We start from the raw sequence: 9,918 nt of genomic DNA, 5'->3' as shown, positions 1-9,918 counted from the left end.
AAAGCTGAAGGTCTAATTTTCAATGCAGCGTAACAAGTGTCGGTGGTTCTCTGGTAAAACGTGCGTTTGTCAAGCAGGAGGTCTCGGGTTCAAACCCCGCTCGATACGATCGCAGGTTGACACTAAGACGAATATCGTGAACAATTGGTGGAAACCCTGCCATTGGATGTTGAGAGGTTGCCATAACACTCAGCTCTCGATCCGTCCCTAAACTCAAGAATAAGGAGAAGTTGGAGAAAAAACGCGCATACATGCAAACCACGAACACCACGAACACCACAAACACATCAGTCATAACACAAACTCAACATTCCCACCCAACACATAAACATTACAAAAAATATACAATCAAACTGAATTAAAACTGCCGCGGCGGTGAGCGTTAACGAAAAGCAACAACCAAACCCAACCCAACCGCAAATGTACCCGTTAACGCTCAACGTCACGGTGGTTTTGCCAATCTTTCGACTTCGATCCCTAATTCCAAGCAATTGCGAACGCGGATTTCGAGATAATGCGTACGCAATGATTACACTTTGCTACACAAATGTGAACGCGTTCGCAGGCCTGACAAACAGACCCACAGACAGACAGTCACGGTGATTTTATAACCCCTCCTAGGGGACTTTGTCCCCTCGGAGAGGTAATAAACCAAAACACACACTTAAGTAAATATCATAAATTATACTGAGTAATTTTAACTAAATACAAACTACCTAACTATAAACTCTTGTCTTAATTAACAGCTGAGAGCTGTTCGCTACTAATTACTTCCAATCTACTTAATTAGCCTCACAGGTTGAGTTGATAATTTCAAGGGTATAATTAGGTTATTCCAATTCAAAAAATAAAAACAATCAATTTTATCTTACAGCTGACTTGAGTTAGTTCACAATTACTTTAACACTTTCAGTCTTAAACACGCACTGCTCATACACTTAAGTCCATTCACTCACGTTCCAAACGCGAAACACAATTTAACTCTTTTCTTGACCGAAGACCGAACATACTAAATAAAACCGCAAAGTTACCTCATAACTTTTGACCGACACCAGGACCCCGTACTGTAGTAGTTCGTCTGACAGCCAAGAACTAAGAAAGACGATTTCTTCTATATTGACGGCAACGGCTTTATATACTTTTAGTTTGTTTTTGTTTTGACCCGTCGAGATTTGACTAAAGTTCGAAAAATTGAAGAGATAATATTTTTTACCCGGTTTAATTGATAGTTCCCCACACGGTGGCGCTATATTATTACTTTGATATAGTTTCCGCGGGAGTTTTGAATAATTATCCTTTTTCTAAGCGTTATTAAAAGGTAACAATTAACTACTTTTTGTGTTTTAACGAAATTTTGTTAAGAGTTTAACAAAAATTTAAAACAAAACAAAAAACCGTACCAAAGAATAAACAAACAAAGTTCAATAAACAATATATACAGATATTGTATTAATCCGTTTAGTAAAAAAACCCGCCTTATCATAATTGTTCCTTTACTTTAATATTTTTCCTTAGGAAGTCAATGGCTCGGCGGTGAACTATCCGCATTGTTACAATGCGACCCGAGTTCAATTCCTGATCACGATCAAATTTTACATTAAAATACTAAAATATTTAATTAAATATAAGATTAATATAATCTCTAAATATTTAATTAAATATAAGATTAATATAATCTCTAAATATTTAATTAAATATAAGATTAATATAATTTATAAATATTTAATTAAATATAAGATTAATATAATCTCTAAATATTTAATTAAATATAAGATTAATATAATTTATAAATATTTAATTAAATATAAGATTAATATAATTTATAAATATTTAATTAAATATAAGATTAATATAATTTATAAATATTTAATTAAATATAAGATTAATATAATTTATAAATATTTAATTAAATATAAGATTAATATAATTTATAAATATTTAATTAAATATAAGATTAATATAATTTATAAATATTTAATTAAATATAAGATTAATATAATTTATAAATATTTAATTAAATATAAGATTAATTTAATTTATAAATATTTAATTAAATATAAGATTAATTTAATTTATAAATATTTAATTAAATATAAGATTAATTTAATTTATAAATATTTAATTAAATATAAGATTAATTTAATTTATAAATATTTAATTAAATATAAGATTAATTTAATTTATAAATATTTAAAATGGTGTAGAATAAATTATAGTACCTATCGTTATAACTTTGTAAAAGACATTCGCTAAAGCTGTTTTTTAGAAAAACACCGTAATTTAACAAGCGTTGGTGGCTGGGTGGTTAGAGTACAAATTGATACCAAGACGAATACCGTGTACAACTGGTGGAAACCCTGCCATTGGACGTTGAGAGGTTGCATAACACTCAGCACTCGGTCCGTCCCAAAGTCATTAAGAAGAAGTTGAAGAGTAAACGCCCGTACAAACCAACAAACACAACGCAAAAAAACACAAACACAGACACACAAACACAACAGACTCAACAAAAACAAACTCAACAGATTCAACACCCACAACCGTCATAGCATAAGCACAACAAACTCAACACCCACAACCGTCATAACATTCACACCCTACACTTAAACATTACAATAATGAAATAACCAATCAAACTGAGTTAAAACCGTCACGACGGTGAGCGTTAACGAAAAAACACCATCCAAACCAATCTCAACCGCAAATTTATCCGTTAACGCTCACCGTCGCACGGTGGTTTGGCCAACCCTTCGACAGTCCTAGCAACTGCGAACGCAGAAATTTCGAGAAACTGCGTATGCAATGATTAACCTTTGCACGGAAAATGCGAACGCTTTCGCAGGACGGACAGACAGACAGATACGGTGATTGTATAACCCCTCCTAGGGGACTTTGTCCCCTCGGAGAGGTAACAACGCCAGGTGTTTGGGTTTGAATTTTCGCCGGCATCTTAGGGGCTGTGAATTGAAACTTCTGAATCTTACTTTTGATATTGATCGTGAAATAAACTTGAGATTTTCGAAAAATTAATTACGCATGCGCGTTTTTGTTAGTCTACTTTTTGGAATTTTTGCCTTGAAGGTCTATCGGCCGAGGTACCGCGTTTATCCTAAAAATATATTAATTAATTTAATTTACCGATTTCCAAATTACGTTTTTGCGCGCGACACTATACCTTTACATAATGAGGTAAAGCAGGCTTATTTACCTGCTTTTATACCCTAACATGGCGGCGTATTTTCAGGCGTAAAACTAATTTTAAGATCCACCAATTGATGACGCGCTTTTCTCCATGGAGTTGAAAGGTTTCATGAAAGAGAGTACCATTATGGAATACTTATGAAAGATTATGTTACTTATGCTATGGTAATCTAACTCCCTCCTATGGCATTAAAAATTTTGGCGCTGCTTAGCTATTTTTATTGGGGCTCAATGGCAAAAACATTAAACCTAGGCCTTACATGTCCAATAAATTATTAATTAATTAATATAGGCTCCCCTAAAACGCCAAAACCTTTCTTCCCATCCCTCTCCAATGCTGGGATAATTAATTGATGTTAAAAATCGTAATTTTTAACTCCCACTCCTGAAATTAGTAAATATACTGAAATTAACTTTATTTTTTAATTTTTAAAATAAATATTTTCGTTTTCGTTGAAAACAGAATATTTTATTACAAATATAGGTAACCGATGTTATATGATATTAGTTGGTAGTTGTGCAATCGATTTTATTTCTGGGTCGGTCGGGTTGGGGATGCTCGAGTATTCGTTTGGGGGGCGCTGAGCATCCGCTGGTGCCCCCCAAAATACGGGCCTGAATGGTAAACATTTCAAAACTATCTTCATCATCATTTCTGTTAGCACAGTTAAAATTTTAATAAGGGACCACCAAATTTTTAAACAAAAGTTTATTTTTCTTAAGTTGTATAAATATGGTATATACTTATTTTGGGATACATTCGGCTTAATGAACAAAACAAAGACGGGAAAATATATAAACAAAAAAAGAAAAATTATGGGCCGTCTCTCCAGAGACTTCTTGTCATTACTTGGAATAATGTCTTGGGTGAAGACAACAATTCAATTTATCTACGTCCATTCTCGTGTACAATTATATGTGACGGTTTCTGGTATTATTATTACAGTATTTTGTTCCGGAGGGTTTTGTTATCTTAATTACAGACTTTTTCGGCAATAGAAAAAAAATCCGTTTTAGTATATGTATATATATAAGTATAAAACACGCTATGAATAAAGCGTTAATATATTTTCATTTTGTTCTAAATTAGATTTACAAAAATCTTTAAAGAGTATAGCTATTACTGGAAGTTTCACTCCATTTTTTTTATTTTTCTAGAAATCAGGATTTCCAATTTTGTGCGAAAGCAGCACAGGTTTTATTTTATAATTTATGAAAAAAATTCGTTATTTTTAAGAAACCAACATTAAACGGGCAAATGATTTTATTCCCCCAAACATAAATCATCTTAATTAATAGGGATTTTATATAATCAACCTTAATTATATATAAATTCCAAATTAATTAGTGACTTTTTAATACATTTTCTCAGACCTTTTTTTCTTTATGGGAGTATTTTTATATAGTTTATACCTTTAATTAAGAAAAAAAACAAATTATCACAAATATATTTAAAAAATACGCAAGTACCTCTATAATACAAGTTTACTGATATTTAGTTTGAAAAAAAAAATTGTTCCAAAATTTGATACTATATTACGAGATTTCTATTAATATTAATAGGGCTAGCAATTCGTTTTCAAAGAGCAACATATATAATTTACCAAACTATTAACGTTGTATGGGTTAACTAAGGTATGGTCCCCCGGTTTTTTAATCAAACATTAAAAACAAGTAGTCCCTGTATGATATGCAAAAAAATTCTCTAACCTCTTTTAAACTCATTGCTAACCCTTATTAGGGGAGTTTTTTGTGGAAAAACAATAGAAGCATCTTAAATTTATAATTTCCAATTGTTTTTTTTTTTCTAAATAATGTCCCTTATATATCACAATTTTTGTAAACAATATGTACACCGAAGGTTTTTTTTTGGTTATAGGCCTAGATTGAGATGCTCAAAGCCATATTCAGCAACATTTTGTGATATGAGCCTTCGTAGATAAGGTTAATAATATAATAAAGGGGGAGTAAAGAAATTTAATTTATCAAATATTGATTGTTAAGACAGAAAAATTAACATTCTAAAAACACCTTTTGTTCAACTGCCTATACAGATAAAGAAAAAACCATGGCCTTTTATTTTAATTTTCTTTTTAAAGTTCACTTAGTATTAAAAAATATTTGACCTTGGGAGGGTAAATTCTTTTTTCTTTTGGATGGTGTTTTCTAGTCCCATTTTACAAGGTCAAAGTATGGAGCAGAACCATTTAGATTGTTTTTTACCAGTTTCAGAGTTACTTTTAAGTTGGAGACCTCCACCGCTATTAACTCTCGAAGATTGATTTGTCGCTTCCTATTAACATAATCAATGAGAAAATTATAATGAATTCGTTGGGGATTAATAAATTAGATTGGAAAGAACATTTTCGTATAAAATCATCATGCTATAATACACACTTGTTATTATTTAACTCATTTTAATATTTTTTTTATTTGTAATATTAAACCATGCTGTCCAATCAAAGATTTAGCAACGTTATTTATAACTTTCTGGGCCAATGCTAAAGATTCTTGCATAAGTAATTAGTATTTAAATTTCAAACGCACAACAGAGAAACTGAAAAATTGGAGCGTATAACAATGGCACGCAGTATTCGCAATCAAAAATGACAATGAACTCCAATTCAGCGATTGAAATTTGTTAATTTCAGGCCATTCAAAACACTGGATTTTTTTTAAATTTTACCTTCTGGAAAAGGTTCCGTATCATGGTAATGAAAATTTAAAGAATAATCATTTTAATTTTTACAATTATAATAAGATTACATCTCTTATAAATGATATTTCTAATCTATTTCACCAATAGCCTTGTTAGATATAGAAAATGAATATATACCAGTTTTCTTTCCATTTTGGTTTTTATGTCCCTAGCAAGTGTGAAAAAAGCTTCATCAACGTTTATGTTCTTCAAAGCACTAATTTCCATGAATTTTACATGAAACTCTGATGCTAGCTGTAAACAAATTTAAGGGTAAAGATTTGTTCAAAGCAGAAATTTTTACAATTTGAATTACTTTTTCTCCCTCTTCCGTTTTAACTTGTCTCCTTTCATCCACTTCGCATTTATTCCCTACAATAATCCTTTCTACATCAGGAGCTGCATGTTCCTCTATATTTTTAATCCATTTCCGAACACTTTCAAATGACTTTAAACTTGTGACATCATATACAAGCATAATACCCTGTAATGAAATTGATTTTGAATTTAGAAAGAGTACTTTTTCGGAGGCTATTTGATATAATTGTACCATGGCCCCTCGATAATATGCTGTTGTGATTGTTCGGAATCTTTCTTGGCCAGCAGTGTCCCTTCATTGTAAAGGAAATTTACCGTAAAAATATTATATTCCTTCAAAATACGAGGAAACAAATACGAACCATATTTGAAGTTTGATTTTTTTGCCATCAAGTTCGATTGTTCTGATCTTAAAATCAATTCCTGGGGAAAACCACAAGGAAAACATTAGTAGTTGTCATTTTTGGCCTTGGCCATGTTAAACTTGTCTTGGAATTTTGATTTGATTTCATACCTATGGTTGAAATAAATGTCGCGCTAAAAGCATCTTCTGAAAATCTGAATAAAATACATGTTTTTCCGACACCCGAATCCCCTATTAATAATAATTTAAACAAATAATCGTACGTTTTAGCCATCTCTGAAGTAGAGAGGCGAAAATTAGGCCAGAAAAGTTAATTCCTTCTTGGAAGGTCAGTATAAAAAAATAAGGAGTTAAGGACCCACTTTTCCTGGAAGTTCAATGGAATTTGGAAGTGGATTATTTTTGTAGCCAAAGTATTTTTTCTTGTAATATAATGCGCATACCAATCGTAAATGAATATTTGAAAACATTTTTATGAAAAAAAATTGTTAATAAAAAATCCAAATGGAAAGTATCAAAAATGGATAATAAAAGTTGGCCGTCTCAAAGTTATATATTCCCGGCAAACCTGCCGGCTTTTGCCATGTGTATTACACGCGTTAGCCGTTAGCTCTCTGATTTTACTTTAGAAGGCCCCGAATTTGCAGTATTAGGTCTTTTTCACTTGCCGCGCGTGCGGATAACCAAACATGCCTGTAAGTTCAATCTTCATATTAAATGTTTTTCTGGTATAATGATTTTAAGAAGTACCTATAAATTTTAATTCCCTAGATGCTTAGAACTCGTTAAAAGTTTATATTATTTTGTGGTTGTCTAAATATTAAAGGGAAGGGAAATGTCCTTGTTACCTTATATCTATGGTAAGCCTTGGTCAGTCTTAAGTGCGTGGTCGGAAATTCTCGTGATAGATTGGGAACCTTGCGGGTTCGGGCATGTTCTTTGACCAAGGTTTAAGATCGACCACGTTTTCATTGTACCCAAAACATGCCTTAAATTTTATTCACTTTTCTCTGCAGCTTGCTAAAGATTTACTGCATCCAAGTCCAGAGGAGGAGCGAAGAAAATGCAAACTAAAACGTTTAGTGCAACATCCAAATTCTTATTTCATGGATGTTAAATGCCCTGGTATGTTTTTGTTATATAACTATCTCCCCCAAGCATCAGATGTTTAGAATAAACTTTTCTTTCAGGTTGTTACAAGATAACTACAGTTTTCTCACACGCACAGACAGTCGTGCTATGTGTCGGTTGCTCTACAGTTCTATGTCAGCCAACGGGAGGAAGGGCAAGGTTAACGGAAGGTAATTGTTGATTGATATCTATTAAGCAATAATAAAGATTGTCTTAATTAATTGGATATTTGTTTGTTTTTCAGGATGTTCGTTTAGGAAAAAACAACACTAACATGGGAAAAATTAAAATAAAAAAAATGTATAAAAAAGCCTTTAACCCTCTTTAAGCGCTCTTGATACGATTAAGCTGTAAAGCGAAGCTGATTAATTATGTATAATAAAGAAGGTTTAAGGACTTACTGTTTATTACTGTGAAAAGAGTATTATTTAATTTTAAAGTTTTCATCCAAAATAATAGATAACAATGTTTATTTTTGTTTAAGTTACAAGATGACTTTGGAATGAAGAAATTAGTAGGCACTTGAATAAGGAATAGATATATTAGCTTGAACTTTTAATACGTAAAACTATGAACATATAAATGCCTTTAGCACCATTAACATTATTATAAAAATTTATTTTTCCCCATTTTTACGAATATATCTTTTAAACATAGAAAAATACTCATTATCATAAACTTTTACGATTGACTAGATTGGAATGTGTATCCTGTCGAATACTAAATTGGCACTTTTGACAGATATATAGATTGACTAGTTTGTCACAAACAATGACTAGGGCTAAAAGAAGGCAGTGTTCCATACACCAAAGGTAGAAAATGAAACTTAAGCCATCATGACAAATTGGGCTTAAATGCGAAATAGTTTAAAATTTGTATGTATTTTGAACAACTATACCGTTATTTGGCAAATGCTATTGGATTTAGCACTTATAAATGATATAAAAAGAAGTTGGAACACTGCTTAAGAATTCCATCAATCACCAATAAAATAACCCCAAAACTTTGATTGTACCACGTCAAACTCTTACGACAAAAAAGATTCTTCGCTTATAATTTTAACAGTTACAGTTTTTGTTTTTTTCCCTTTCTTCTTCTAAAGTCAGACCCAATTTACGATTTGGCAGTACAGTTTTTTCAACGGTTTGTTGAATCCTTATCATAACTAAATTCAGAAGTGCGTCAACAGCTTTTGTAATATTATGACCTGTAGCAGCACTTGTTTCAAAGTAGAGCAGTCTGGAATTTAAAATCTGGTTTAGTATCATTTTGATCATTTGTTATCCATTTGAATGGAATTACCCATATTTATCAGCTTCTTCCCTAGCCCTCAACTCTGATACAACCCTGGCATCTTCAAGATCACATTTGTTGCCACACAACACTACATCAGGGTTTTCGCAATAAGCGTGGGTTTTCAACTGTTCCATCCAGTTTCTTATGTTTAGGAAGGACTGTTCGCTGGTTAGATCAAAAAGTAATATAAATCCCATAGCATCCCGGAAAAAAGCAGTAGTTAAGCTGCGAAAACGCTCTTGTCCAGCAGTATCCCAAAGCTGTAAATGAACCCTCTGACCTCTACCTCCTGGTCCTGAGGCATCAATTCTGGAAGGCCTGTACATCTGGGGGTTTTTTTTTTTTTTTAATATATAACAATTTAACAATAACTCGTTTTGTATATTTATATGGACCCTTACAACGCGTTTTTCTCGAAAATCAATCCCAACAGTTGATATGAATTTGCTGTTAAATACTCCATCTGTGTATTGGTAAAGAAAAGTTGTTTTCCCAACGCCAGAATCACCCAATGCCAAAAATTTAATTAGATAATCATAATCTGTAGTGGCGTCATTCATTCCGAGTTCTAAATATTTGGAGAAATGTTAGTTATATTTTTTTCGGGTTGAAAATTTCTTTTAGTCTAGAAATCACCTGTTGGCATAATATAGGCAACAACCTGTTACCAATATGGAAAGTTGGAAACTTGAAAGCCGTTTTGGAGAAAGTAGTATGGGAAAATTTACACACCTTGAGGTATAAACTATTATTATTTTCTACTTATTTGGAAATTAACCAAGCAAATAAAATTTGGGATTTATTTTCTACTATAACGAAAAATAATAATAATAATAAGCCACTACGCCGCCATATTTATTTGCGAAAACTGTTTTGAATTTTCAGTTCATTTAGCTCCCAATTTTATTTG

General features: G+C 31.8%; 3 protein-coding genes across 3 annotated transcripts; 1 reads left to right on the top strand and 2 right to left on the bottom strand.

The window, feature by feature from the left end:
• Window positions 1-3,893: 3,893 nt before the first annotated feature.
• On the bottom strand, window positions 3,894-7,003 carry LOC149923070 (ras-related protein Rab-8A-like). Its single transcript, XM_090163052.1, has 6 exons — window positions 6,732-7,003; window positions 6,580-6,640; window positions 6,450-6,510; window positions 6,216-6,383; window positions 6,038-6,154; window positions 3,894-5,494 (listed from the first exon to the last, which is right to left on the bottom strand). The coding sequence occupies exons 1-6, from the start codon at window positions 6,853-6,855 to the stop codon at window positions 5,387-5,389; spliced, it is 639 nt and encodes a 212-aa protein (XP_090019178.1). The 5' UTR covers window positions 6,856-7,003; the 3' UTR covers window positions 3,894-5,386.
• A 122-nt stretch (window positions 7,004-7,125) lies between these two features.
• Window positions 7,126-8,108, top strand: RpS27 (ribosomal protein S27). The gene is made up of 4 exons (XM_090164297.1): window positions 7,126-7,276; window positions 7,598-7,706; window positions 7,772-7,882; window positions 7,957-8,108. Exons 1-4 carry the CDS (start codon window positions 7,271-7,273, stop codon window positions 7,983-7,985), a joined length of 255 nt encoding a protein of 84 aa, XP_090020423.1. The 5' UTR covers window positions 7,126-7,270; the 3' UTR covers window positions 7,986-8,108.
• A 57-nt stretch (window positions 8,109-8,165) lies between these two features.
• On the bottom strand, window positions 8,166-9,837 carry LOC149923068 (ras-related protein Rab-27A-like). The gene is made up of 4 exons (XM_090164296.1): window positions 9,645-9,837; window positions 9,410-9,576; window positions 9,015-9,334; window positions 8,166-8,951 (listed from the first exon to the last, which is right to left on the bottom strand). The coding sequence occupies exons 1-4, from the start codon at window positions 9,652-9,654 to the stop codon at window positions 8,771-8,773; spliced, it is 678 nt and encodes a 225-aa protein (XP_090020422.1). The 5' UTR covers window positions 9,655-9,837; the 3' UTR covers window positions 8,166-8,770.
• Window positions 9,838-9,918: the final 81 nt, after the last annotated feature.

Source organism: Leiobunum rupestre, chromosome 11, assembly GCF_980474605.1.
Source record: "Leiobunum rupestre chromosome 11, qqLeiRupe1.1.hap1, whole genome shotgun sequence".
In the NCBI taxonomy this organism is placed as follows: Eukaryota; Metazoa; Arthropoda; class Arachnida; order Opiliones; family Sclerosomatidae; genus Leiobunum; species Leiobunum rupestre.
Note: the sequence above shows the minus strand (reverse complement) of the source record. Positions and strands in the feature narration are given on the sequence as shown.

Coding starts and splice junctions, on each gene's coding strand:
- LOC149923070 (XM_090163052.1), bottom strand. CDS start 6,855: ATGGCTAAAACGTACGATTATTTGTTTAAATTATTATTAATAGGGGAT. Junction 6,641..6,731: donor GACATTTATTTCAACCATAG/GTATGAAATCAA, acceptor GGTTTTCCCCAG/GAATTGATTTTAAGATCAGA. Junction 6,155..6,215: donor AAACGGAAGAGGGAGAAAAA/GTAATTCAAATT, acceptor ATTTGTTTACAG/CTAGCATCAGAGTTTCATGT.
- RpS27 (XM_090164297.1), top strand. Junction 7,707..7,771: donor CATGGATGTTAAATGCCCTG/GTATGTTTTTGT, acceptor CTTTTCTTTCAG/GTTGTTACAAGATAACTACA. Junction 7,883..7,956: donor AAGGGCAAGGTTAACGGAAG/GTAATTGTTGAT, acceptor TTTGTTTTTCAG/GATGTTCGTTTAGGAAAAAA.
- LOC149923068 (XM_090164296.1), bottom strand. Junction 9,335..9,409: donor ATTTTCGAGAAAAACGCGTT/GTAAGGGTCCAT, acceptor AAAAACCCCCAG/ATGTACAGGCCTTCCAGAAT. Junction 8,952..9,014: donor GAAGAAGCTGATAAATATGG/GTAATTCCATTC, acceptor TTTAAATTCCAG/ACTGCTCTACTTTGAAACAA.